The sequence below is a fragment of the Bidens hawaiensis genome, unplaced genomic scaffold (assembly GCF_021521415.1).
Source record: "Bidens hawaiensis isolate Kalapana, Puna unplaced genomic scaffold, B.hawaiensis_p1.1 tig00008580_1, whole genome shotgun sequence".
In the NCBI taxonomy this organism is placed as follows: Eukaryota; Viridiplantae; Streptophyta; class Magnoliopsida; order Asterales; family Asteraceae; genus Bidens; species Bidens hawaiensis.
The window spans coordinates 55,888-67,824 of record NW_027491619.1 but is presented as its reverse complement, the minus strand read 5'-3'; the positions used below and the strand labels follow the sequence as shown (position 1 = coordinate 67,824).

General features: G+C 34.9%; 1 protein-coding gene across 2 annotated transcripts; it reads left to right on the top strand.

Annotated features, from left to right (window-relative positions):
• The first annotated feature begins 575 nt into the window (after positions 1–575).
• LOC143529575 (TPD1 protein homolog 1-like) lies at positions 576–1,161 on the top strand. 2 transcript variants are annotated; one of them, XM_077025339.1, is made up of 2 exons: positions 576–741; positions 842–1,161. In XM_077025339.1, exons 1-2 carry the CDS (start codon positions 576–578, stop codon positions 1,153–1,155), a joined length of 480 nt encoding a protein of 159 aa, XP_076881454.1. In that variant the 3' UTR covers positions 1,156–1,161. The 2 variants fall into 2 exon arrangements, 1 of the variants encoding a protein (XP_076881454.1); XR_013134684.1 differs by having other exon boundaries at positions 682–741; positions 839–1,014.
• Positions 1,162–11,937: the final 10,776 nt, after the last annotated feature.

The window sequence follows — 11,937 nt, the reverse complement described above, 5'->3', positions numbered from 1 at the left end:
TAATACTTCCACTGAAAGTTGTTTCAGACAATTCACATCTACAGGACTTTTTAGTCATTTTATTTTTTGATATATAATTCTGTAGATTCAACTCTTGCTATTTCTATGGGAAATACTTGATCTTAGGCAAATTTTTAAAAATATATTATATCGATTTTTTTATAGAATCTCCTATTTCTATACAAATATCCAAGATCACAGAACTATTATGCATATCTAATTGCCTAATTTATTTTATCTCTTCCTCTTACATATATATATATATAGGGATATGAATTACAATCTCCTCTTTCTATACAAATATGCAGAGACATATTATGCATATCTAATTGCTTAATTTATATAGTCTCCTATTTCATGACAAATATCACAGAAATATTACGTATATCTAATTGCCTAATTTATATTCATTATTTTTCTAATGAATCTCACAAAGATTGTATGTATTATTGTAAGATTTGCTTTTAGTATCATATTTAGAATTTAGATTTCAGAATTCCACTATATAAGCTGCAGGCTCATCTTATAGCCTAACTTCAATTCAATTCCTCTTAATAATATTATTTGTATACATCATGGGTTTTGTTCATGTGGCTTCCATCATGATGTTCATCATTGTTCTGTCTCATGTTCCAGGTAACATGTCTTCTTCTTCGAACGAGTACTTGCATGGGAGAGATTACAACACAGATACAACTCATCAAGAGCCGTCTCACACTGCCAGAAAGCTTCTTTTTCAAGGTAAACCTTTTTTACATAATAATATATGGTACAACAAAGCATGCATATATATATATATGAGACACCATGTTAAACAATTTGTATATTTTGAAAACAGGAGAGTCATCTTGTACATCCAAAGACCTGAGCATATCACAAAACTTACTGCCAATACATGGGATACCGGTCTACACTGTCGAAATAGTCAACACCTGTGAATCACAATATTCAAGATGTGCACCATCAGATATCCATCTTCATTGTGGCCAGTTTGCCTCAGCACGCCTAGTCAACCCAAGACTCTTCAAGAGACTTTCTTATGACGACTGTTTGGTCAATAACGGTCAAAAGTTGAGAACCGGTCAAGTCATCAGTTTTTCTTACTCAAATACATTCAAGTACCCCATCTCATTTAAGCATGCCACATTCTGCTAGACATTCGACTTAATCGTTATGTTTATTTCCTAGTAGGAGTTTTGGTTAGCTTCTGGTTAATTTTCAATTTCAAGGACCATGTTCCAGTTCTTTTAAGGGTGACTTTGTTTCCAAAATTCTTACTAATTAACCAACTTAACTATCAAATAAAAGGACAACTGCGACACCAAAACTTTTGTTCAGCCCAGTTTTTTGCATGCCAATTAAGTCACAGGCAACCCGACTCATGCCGTCTAACCAAACAATTAAGTCCAACAGCCTACACTAGTTTATTCATGAATGGGGATAGCCTAATAATCAATCGCCAACCATCACATCATGCTTTCTTTCTCGGCCACACCTTTCAGACGAAAGAAAGGTATGTAGGGTTTCTTGTTACTATTTTTTTTATGTTGTGTCGATTTGGTGTACGCAACCGATTAATATTATTATGCCACACAATATATGCTTTGCTTTCATTCTTCTTAGTTTTTGTTAGGGATTCAAACGATGCTTGTGAAAAAGCTCATTTCTAGCAAAGCTTAAATGAGCCCAAGCTTGAGCCTAAAACTAAGCTCGTTTAGCAAACGAGCCCAAACTTCACTTATTGAGCTCGAGTTCGGCTTGTTAGGTTAAATGAGCCCGTCATTAATATGATTTTTATGTTATATATTTATTGATATAATATGTTGTGAAAAAATCATTAAATTTATAACTGAAAAAAATATATATAAAATTTAATTATAAATATATAAAAATTGATTAAGAAATGTTAAACAAGCCGAGCTTGAGCTTTAGAAATAGAGATCTAAACAAGCAGAGCTCGAGCTCTGTGTAAGTTAAACTCGACTAGGCTTGACTCGGCTCATTTGCACCCCTAGTTTTTGTTTATGTATATGTTATAAATCAACAACATTTGTCAAAACTTATTATTATTATTATCATTAATATTATAATTATCTGTGGATCATGCTGGTGATATAAATACTTAATTTCCCTGATTTTTTAAAATAAAGAGGGGATCGTTGCAATGTCTGTGTCCAAAGATGAGGACCGGCGGGTGTTCGTGGAATGGTTGGAAGAATTCAACAAATTTTATAAAACCGCAGAAGAATTCAAGATTTAAGGCCTTTCAAGGAAGACTCCGTGGGATAGAGTCCCAGAAAAAGTTACCAAAATATGCACAATGTTACGGTTTGACCGAATTTTCAGACATGACTAATGAAGAGTTCAATAGAGACTTCCTTCACATTCATCATCATCATCATCATCATCATCATCATCATCATCGTACTCAGTATATCCCACCAATAGCAATGCTATGGTAGGGTCTGAGGAGGGTAAGATGTAGACAGCCTTACCTCTATCCCATAGGGATAGAGAGGCTGCTTCCGGTGAGACCCCCGGCTCGATAGTAGTTTTGCATCAAGCCTTGGACATAAGGCACATAGCACTCAATCATCGGGACACCGGCTGATCGGTGCATGTGCCCTTGTCTTTCGGCTATCAACGCCACCACATGATGCCTGATTAACCTTCCGCCACTTTTAACATTATTTTCACGAGATTAGTAAAATAACGTCAAAATTAGTGCAATTTTACTTTTGCCCACCCGAGGGTTCACACATATATACATTATATGCGCGCACCGCAAGCATGGCGTAAATTTGACATGATCAAAACTAATAATAGTAACACTTTAGAATTCCCACCCATGCACTAGTAAGCAGCTACCGAATTGTACCCGAATTAACAGATCCTACGTTGGTCATGGACCATTATGCCCCTGCATCCTGTAAGTACACAAGAACACTCGCCCTCTCTTTTCACATTCATCGGGCCTGATCTCACATTTATCAAAGGACTGGGATTCACAATTCTTAAATGTAGTTCAATGTTCTAGATGTAGTTTACTTTCACCATTACCATGAATTTGTAACGGTAAAGAAAAGGCATCCCATGTGTATATGTAAGCCTGTCAATTGGACGCCTGTTTGAGAGAAAAACACACTCGCCTTTATTTTGGGTGGCCTTTTTTTAACGTAGTACAAACCGAGTAACACAACATTACTGTCCTTGATAGTGGTAATGGCTTTGAGATTGGTTCATTCCTGATTACTCAAACGTCTAATGAATTATGGATCTGGCTAAATGAAAAGTTATAATATTGTTTACATAAAACTGGTATAAATTCTGAGTTCATTTTATAGAGTGTACTCCTTCCTAAAAAGTTTCTTATAAGTGATAAAAGTAAAATACTTAATGGAGAAAATTAACTTATCTGCATAAAATGTAAAAATGTTACACTTTCTATATATGCAACCGTCTACTCCCTAAAGATGTTACATTCACATATCGTCCAAGTGTGGTCAAAATCCAATGGATGAGCCATGAAACTTGACCATGGGCAATCAAGATGACAAGTTTATTTAGAATACTGGTTTCGCCAAACTATAAGGGGGTGTATGGTCTAGCTTATATTTTTGTGCTTATGCTTATATCTTTTTGAAGCTTATAGCTTATTTTATATCATTTGATAAGCTCTTTTTAAATGTCTGGATTAACTTATTTTCTACAAGTTGATAAGCTTTTTTTTAGTGTTTGTGTTAGCTTTTTTTATTTAGCTTATGTTAGTAAAATGACCAAAAGGGGCATGGTTACATATTATCATATATCTTATATTTATCTACTTTGTTTATATGAGTTATATATACCATCATTTTTGGATACATTTATATTCAACAAAACATTCATCTTGGTTTGGTTAGATCTCCAGTAATCATATCTCTAACCGCACTCATGTATAAATCATCTATTTTACGTTGTGTACTTGTGTCTTCATCTATTTCATTAATGTCACTGGATCCTCAACTATCAACACCATTATTTGGAGTGTAAGATTCTTTTTGCGCCTTGTTAAATCCTTTATCACATGTATCTTTTTTTCTAATCTAATTATGAATTGCAATAGATGCTAGCACGATCTTCACTTGTGTCTTGTAGGTGTAATTGACATGCATATGTTGTAATATCTCCCATCTAGCCTTCCATACTCCAAAAGTTCGTTCAATGACATTTCTTAATAATGAATGATGGTAGTTAAATATCTCTTTATGTCCTCTAGGAGCACGAGTAGCAACCATTTTTCCACGACGAAAATCTGGTATATGATAAAGAATGTTGGTTCCTTTAAATGGAGCAAGATAACCTCTAGTATTTGGATATCCAGCATCAACAACGTAATATTTCTCTATAAGGAATAAAATAACCAGTACTACTTATATAAATAGTTAAACAAAACATAAGGTTTAAGCAAACATGAAAAGGTACTAACCACCTATTGGACGGGGGAAAATTAACTTCGGGCCTACGCAATGCTTCATTGAAAATTCTAGTATCATGTGCTACCTCCCATCCAGCCCATGCAAACGTAAAACACATGTTAAAATCACATGCCACCATTATGTTTTGTGTCACGTATCCTTTTCTACCAATATATTTTGGTTGCTCGTGTTCTCGAACAGATTCCGTCACATGTGTTCCATCGATAGCTCTAATGCAATCCTACATAGAGAAACATAGATGGTTCATTATTTCAAGGTATACTTTAAATATGTAACATATGATATGAATTACCTTGAACATCGGGTAATAACGACTGATGCTGTGTGTGGTGTGATGTAAATTATAATGGATGGGGTTTTAGCTTTTGCACAAGATCGTGTTTTAAATTTATATAAAAGTGATTTCTACTAAGGGGCTGTTTGGTTCATTCAGTTCTGAATGAACCTCTGTCCCATTCAGCAACAACAATAAGTCTGAATGATTCAGACCTAGGGGGTGTTTGTTTGGCCTCTTAATGGGACCATTCAGATGTTAATGTCTGAATCGGTTCGATTAAGTATGTTTGGCTAGTTTAAAATTTACATCTGAATGATTTTTCTAAGCTCTTATTCGGTCAGACACAAAACAAGTCTGAATGAGAATGAATGAAAAAGAGGACCAAAATACCCTAACCTAACAGCGTTGCTTTCTCCCTCCCAAATCTCGATCCATGCTGCTGCCAGCCCTCATCTTCACATCATGCTCTTGCTACCAACCCTTTGAAGAAGAAACCCTTCGAATACATCAATCTCATATGCTACCAAGGTAACTGATTCGCACTTGTCCTCATCTGCAATTTATCATCAGCCTTCAAGAGTCTCTTCCTGGCAGGTTTCGTTCTCTCCTCTCAACTCAACTAACTAGGTGAATCAATTCATGGAATTTTGATTCGTTTTGTGTTGTTAATTGGTGTGTTCATTCATTTGATTTTCTCAAACAAACTGTAAGCCCTAATTATTTTCATTTGATTTTCTCACACAAACTGTAAGCCCTAATTATTATCGGGAGAACAGAGAGAATAGCCGAGTAGTTGCCGTTCATAGACACACGTATTCAAAGAGCCTTCTGACTTCTTTATCTCACTTTTGATTTCTCTTTCGTCCAAATCAAGTGATGAGGCAGAGGCGAATGGGAAATTTTGTAAGCAATCGTCGATTGGAGGTGTTTGTTTTTAGACAAGGTAAGGTAAGCTTATCAATTCTTCACTACAATTTTAGGGTTTATGTTTATATATAAATTGAAGCTCAAACTGATTGATTTTATTGTCAGCATTTCTTCACATACAAGGAGCAGGATATGTTGCAGGCTAATGGAATTAGCTACAAGATCCTAAAGGTTAGATTATTGTGGTTTCCTCCTTCCTAGGTTTCAGTTTAGATTATTTTTACTGTGATAAATCTCAATAATCATTGAAATATGAGAATTTTGAGATCATGTTTTGATTTGTTTGTATTTGCCTTTTTTGACTTGAACAGTTTGACCCGTTAGCAACTCGAGCATTAATACATAACTAAAAAAGATAATGCTTACAATTCATGTTAGTTTCTATGATCTATGAACATGTAAATTAACAACATACTAATCATGTTGGCTGTGTAAATTTTTTATATATAAAAGATGGGAAAAAAAGGTATACGGGTCAAACTGGTCCGACCCATTAGTAAAATTTATATGTTATTCGTCACTCATTGATGAACGGTATGGGTTTGAATGGATTTAGGTATTAATGAATGGATATATTGATTTTTGGCTTTTTAGATAAATTTGACTTTTTGGTCAAAGTTCACTTTCGGTCAGAATTGGCTTTTGCAGGCGAATGTATGGAAAGCAACCGATGGGCTATGGTGGAAACTAAAGTGACGGCCGATGGAGATATCATAGGAATTTATCTTGGTGTTTGGTCATGAGACTTGATAGTTATAATTTTCAATTGTATTCTTATTTTTTTCTTTACCTTCTGCATTATTGTTTATACTTTGTAGCAATAATGTGTACTTTGGAGCAATATAATTTTCAATTGTATTCTTATTTTGAAGCAATAATGTGTACTTTGGATTTTCTCTCTTTCTTTGTTTGTTTTATAATTATTTACCATTCAGAGTTCTAACCAAACAAATACATTTCATTCAGCACGAAATAGTTCAAAGGGGTAAGATTGTCATTTTGCACGGTTATTCAGAGGTCCAACCAAACAGACTTAACTGGTTCAGCACTTACTGGTTCAGAGTCTCTTAACCATTCAGACCTCTTATTCATTCAGCACTTAATGATTCAGCACTTGCCAAATAACCCCCTAATTTTAGCCATTCAGATGTTTTTCTATTTGGAATCAAACAGTCTTAAGTTGAATGAATCAGATGTTTACATCTGAATGGTTCCATTCAGATGTAAACAAACAGCCCCTAAGACTAAACACACACAAATAGGCAAGTGTACCTATCGCATATGTAGAATAGTATTGGTAAGAACCACGTATCGATCCGTGGTCACAAATGTTTCTAATAGTGAATTTTCGTTTTAGTTTAATCGAAGAGTTTTAGTTATTTTGGGGTAGATTTTAAAACTTTTTATAAAATAGAAATATTTATATAATATATAGGTGACAAGAAGAGAATTTTCAAATGAGTAGTTCAATTATATGAAGGTTACCATCTAAGATCAAGAATCCGCTCCATTCTTCCTTGATGATTATTAAATAAACATGTGATAGACTTGTCCTAATAATATATGATAGAATAGTCCCTCATTTCTAAGTGAACATATTATATGACATAAAAGAAAGTAGCATGTGTATTTTCAAGTCCATCCTATGCCTAATATCATGCTACCACGAGAATGTCAATTTAAGTAGACAAGTAGTTTGGTAAAGTAGAACGAGTAGAATTGACTTCGATTTCTCAAATACCAATCCTAAGAAACTCGAGTGGTTGTAGTTAACTCACACAACCTCCTCTTGGTTGATTTGATTAGGTTACAGTTACACATTCCATTAACATATGATTTCTTTAACTAGCATGATAACCTAAACAATCGTGTTAACAATGTTATTTTAGAATTATCAAAACTAGAGAAATAGATCATAACTTATATCTCATCATTTCTAAGTACAACATAAGGATCCATGTTTTATTTTAAATAAGTTATCAAGTTATTCTTTTTACCATTTCTAGTCTCCAAGAATATGAGTGAACATGAATGATTTTTAGTCATCAACCTTGATGTATTGAGTTAAAGTGATAAAATATTTCTTCATCAAAGGATAATTGAAAAATAATCAAGTACTTTACCAAACTAAATCACATGTTAAATATAAACATCAAGTAAAACAAAGCTTCTTCATAAATATTAGATGGTAAATGGAGTTTAGCTCAAAATGATCATGGTTATGAACATTAAAAGAGACGGAGATAACAAACACATGATCAAACTAGAACAATATAACCAAATGTGGATGAATCTTCCTTCTTCAATGGTGATGGATGATGATGATGATGATAGCTTCCAAGCCTTAAAACTTTTCATAAGATCTTCAATACGAGTGTAATGTGAGTGTTTTTATAAGAGAAACCCGTATGAAACTTTTCTTCAAGCACACTTGATTAATGCAACATGTTCCTCTATTTATAGGTAGTCTTGAGAAGCAGGCACGACCCCGTTTCTGGAGGCACGCCCCCCGTGTCCAGTTGCATTAAATGCTATATCAGATCGTACATGATGATTCAGCACGGGGGCGTGCTCTCTGAGATACGATACCGTGCTTTTGGTGATATGTTATATTTCTTTTGTCTTCTTCTCAAAGGTGACCACGGCCCCATGCTTGTGTGTCCAGTGTTTGTCTTTTCTTGCAGATTTTTGTCTTTTCTTGCTTCCAAAAGCATGGGGGCGTGTCTAGGGGGCACGGGGGAGGATCTAAGGATTTTCTTGGGTTTTCTTTCATTTTTCTTCATCTTTTCGCTTGTTTCTTCGTTTAAGGCTTGAGTTTACCTGAAATTACATTTTAATGTGATGAGTAGCCTTCTGAGCTGTATTATTTGATAGAAGTTGCAGCTTTTAGAGATTATTTTATGCTAAAAAGATGTATAACTTTATGTACGTCAACGATAATTTAAAATTTGTGATGGTACTTCTTCATTGTAATTTGCACTATGATTTCATGACAACAATGTCATTATCATGGTTCAAGTCCAAGACTTGAAAATTAAAACAAAGAGAAAACAATTCAATAAGTAAAAAACAAAGAGAACAAATTACCTTAGTATATGAAAACAGGTTCGTGTACTCCACTTCAAGCAAATTTTTTGAATGCTTGATAAATATGATATTTTAATGTAAGAGTTAATGGTTTGAGAAATGGTAGATGGATTATAAGAGTTGATATTTTCTTCATATGGCTAGCTAATACCTTTGCGTTTTTTACGAGAAAATGAATACATATTTGCTTCAACGAACTGCAAGTTTTATAAGAATGGCTAATTTACTTCAATAAATATCAAGTTGGTTCTGCACAATGTGTTGGCATTAAAGCCTTTGTGTATTAATATTAATCCACCAACTTATTAAATAGGGAAAAAAATGTAGATGAATATTTAATATAGTTGATCTTCCACCAACCAACGTAATTTTATATATATCAAAAATGCATAAGTCGCTTCAATAAATCTGCACAAATTGGTTCTGCACAAGTTGTAGGCATTAGAGTCTTTGTGTATTAATATTAATCCACCAACTTATTAAATAGGGATAAAAAATGTAGATGGATATTTAATTAATTGTTAATCCTCCACGAACATATAATCCACCAACTTGTCTCTTTTATTAAAAATCTATCATTTGCTTCTTATTAATTATCTACAATTTGTCTCTTATTAATTATGCATCTTAATAAATTGTTAAATCTTGCTTCAATAATCCATCATCATTTGAGGGCAAATAAGTAAAAAAAAACACCTTCAAATAAGCTTATTCAAATTAGCATATATAAGCTAATAAGCATAATGTCACGGAGTTAACCCTTAGACTCACGTACGGCTCTTAGACACCTTCTAAGATCAGCCTTGATCACCAAAATGCAGTGTTGGTGCATAATGTCAGTAGTTCAGTATCTCGTGTTTTGTATGTGTCAGTAATCGTGTTAGATTGTTTGTTTTGGTATTGAATATTGTTTTACACAAGTTCGCCTGGGATGTAGGCGAACTTGGAGATAAGCGAAGTTATGACAACTTCGCCTAGTATGTTAGGCGAAGTTGTCGAGGTTTATTTAAACCTCACTTCGGTTTATTTTGAAACAAGTTTTTTCCGAACGTGTATTGGTGATTATTGATATCACGTGTTGAAGTATTGCAATACAATCGTGTTTATTAGTATTGTGACGTGTGTTTGTTTATCGGTTCAACGTATTATCTATCTTACGCTCGTATCGTATTACGTGGGGATTCCGCACCCTCGTGTTACGAGATACTCCTGTGTAGATCCGGCTGAGGAACCTATAATTGGTATCAGAGCATTTGCTCGTGATTGTGTGGTTCGGGATTATCACATGGGGGTTAGGATCGTTCCGTTCGACTATTCGCGGAACGAGTTTACGTTGAAATATCTAGTTTTTGTGTCTTGCCCACCTCCTGCCATCAAATAAACCCCAAAACACCTTCGCATACCTCGCAATACATCCAATTAAAACCTGCAAAAACTCGTGTTCATCAGGCAAAGTTGCCGTCATCTTACGTAGGGTTTAAGCGAACTTATAAGGTTTAAGCGAAGTTAAGAACAAGCGAAGTTGAGTACAAGCGAAGATAAGCACAAGCGAAGATAAGCACAAGCGAAGCTAAGCACAAGCGAAGTTATAACAACTTCGCTATCTGATCACAGTTTATTAAAAAAAAATAAAAATAAAAAAAAATTAAAAAAATAAAATAAAATTCTTTCTTTGTATTTCGAGTTGTATTTCTCTCAACTATGACTTCAATAAACATTACAGAACTAGTAAAAATGGAGGTTGAAGCCGGTTCAGCAACTAAATCTCCAAAAATGCTTAAGGGTACCGATTTCGTTGCATGGAAAGATCGGTTTGAACAGTATGTGAAGTATCAAGATGCTAAGATGTGGGTTTGCATTCAAGACGGATACTTTCCACCAACATCCTTGTTTGAAGGTCGTGAACAAATTAAGAAGTACAGTAAGATGGAAGAGGAGGAAAAGAAAATGTATGAGGCAGAGAGTAAAGCTCATGCAGCATTCCATGGCTCTTCCACAAGAGATTCTTCATACCTTCAAGAAGTACAAAACTGCTAGAGAGCTATGGGAAGCACTAGAAAATAGATATGAAGGTAATGTGGGGATACGTGCTTCCAAGACAAAGCTGCTAAAAACTCAATTCTCTGTATTCAAGTATTTAAAAAATGAATCACTTGACGATATCATCACAAGATATTATCACTTGATGACCGAACTTAGTAATTACTCCATTGAATACAAGGAAGAAGAGATAGTAGAGAAACTTCTTGATGCTCTTCCACCGAAATGGGAAATGTACACGGTTCTGATGAGAGAGGATAAAGACTTTGCCAAGATTGATTTGGAAACAGCAGTCAATAAGTTACGAAATTTTGAACTTAACATGGTTCGGAAGGAGACACCAACTGATCAGGTTCAGGATCCGAGAATGTATGGTGCGAAAGTCACTCCAAGCTCAAGTTCAAAATCAGAATCCACTGCCTACTACTCAAAGGGAGAATCAAACTCAAACTCAACTCACGATGGTCATGTGATTCTCAATATGGATGGCGACGTATGTTTCGTAGCTGGAGGTAGTAATCCTTCAAAACCTCAAGCCACAACTGAAAATTTCTCGTCGAATGTTCCCAGCTACAACTACTCACAGATGCCCATGAGTGTTAAATCAGCTGAACAACAGTTTGCTCTATATGCATCCTTCATTGCATCTTATGAGAACTACATCAAAGGTAAAATAGTCGACCCTACAACTTTGGATGAAGACTATGATCAGATTGATGCTGATGATTTGGAAGAGATGGACTTGCAGTGGCAGATGGCTATGATAGTAAGAAGGGTAAAGAGATTCATGAAGAAAACGGGTAGAAAGTTCGTTGGAGAAAGACCAGGGTTTGATAAATCAAAGGTTCGATGTTACAACTGTCAACAAAATGATCACTTTGCTAAGGAATGTACAAATGAGAGAGTCGAACGAAGTCAGAACAGGCCTGCACAACAGAATGGGGGAGGTAGTGAGAATAGGGCTATGGTATCTAGACAGAATGGTGGATACAACTGGAATATACAAGTTGAGGAAGTGTTCGAACAGGCTAATTTGGTAAACATCGAAACTGGAGGAAGTGAGAGGGAGATGGGAGAAAATCAGGCATATATGGCAGAAGTGAACGATCAGCTCTCTGAGGTAAGTTC

Excerpts from the sequence above, each read along its gene's own strand:
- LOC143529575 (XM_077025339.1), top strand. The coding sequence starts at position 576 with ATGGGTTTTGTTCATGTGGCTTCCATCATGATGTTCATCATTGTTCTG. Across the intron at positions 742-841 it reads CAGAAAGCTTCTTTTTCAAG|AGTCATCTTGTACATCCAAA; the intron begins GTAAACCTTTTT and ends TGAAAACAGGAG.